The sequence below is a fragment of the Merops nubicus genome, unplaced genomic scaffold (assembly GCF_000691845.1).
Source record: "Merops nubicus isolate BGI_N331 unplaced genomic scaffold, ASM69184v1 scaffold47052, whole genome shotgun sequence".
In the NCBI taxonomy this organism is placed as follows: Eukaryota; Metazoa; Chordata; class Aves; order Coraciiformes; family Meropidae; genus Merops; species Merops nubicus.
In genome coordinates, this window is record NW_008596468.1 from 17,437 (window position 1) to 18,246 (window position 810).

The 810-nt window shown below is 61.4% G+C and overlaps 1 protein-coding gene across 1 annotated transcript in view; it reads right to left on the reverse strand.

The window, feature by feature from the left end:
* The window catches only part of OMP (olfactory marker protein), a 513-nt gene extending 238 nt beyond the window's left edge, over positions 1-275 (reverse strand). Inside the window, exon 1 of the mRNA XM_008936375.1 lies at positions 1-275. This exon is cut by the window's left edge and continues 238 nt beyond it. Coding sequence (XP_008934623.1) covers positions 1-275 — 275 coding nt within the window.
* Positions 276-810: the final 535 nt, after the last annotated feature.

Consider the following 810-nt stretch of genomic DNA (forward strand, 5'->3'; position numbering starts at 1 on the left):
ATCAGGTGGGTGAGGTCAGGAGTCCAGAGCTGGGAGGTGCCGGTCACGGTGACCTTCCCAGGTCTCTCCAGCCGGACGTCCCAGCGGAGGAAGCGCAGGTTGTGCTGCCGGGTGAAATCCACCCGGTAGACGTGCTCGTGGGGACGCAGCAGCTTCTCCCCGTCCTGGGGTCTCACGTTCTTCTGCTGCAGGCTCTGGAATCGCAGCCGCATGCGCTGGGTGAGCTGGTCGTCGTGGATGAGGGGCAGCTTGAGCAGTCCCGCCTGAGCTGCCATCCCCTCTGCTGGGTCCTCAGCAATGGCTGGCTCCCAGACAGGACACGCAGGGTGAGAAAGCCACCAAGGCCCCGGAGCTGGTGGCCTCTCTCCACGGTCCCAGCGGTGCTAGGCAACCCGTGCCAGTGACGCAAAACACGCTCCGGGCCTTCCTCTGGGTGCCCTCCCGCCTGGTTTGCAGACCGGGAACCGGTGGTGCTGCTCTGCACAATAATCCCTGGGGAAGGGGTGGCTGATGTCAGCCTCCCTGGCAACCTCCCTGACAACTGCAGCTCGTTATCCCGAAATGAAGGCGTGTAGCCAGGGAGGCCACCCGACAGCTCTGGGTGGCAGTGGCTTTCTCCAAGTGTAGGCTCGTGGGATAAATCAGGTCAGAAGGAGAGTCTAGAGGGGTCTGGTCCAACCTGCTGCTCAAAGCAGGACTGATTTTCAAGGTTAAATCAGGTGCTCAGGGCTTTGTGCAGTTTGTCTTTGAGTGGCTCCATGGATGGAGAACCTACAGCTTCGCTGGGTCCCTCTTCCAGCATCTGACCAT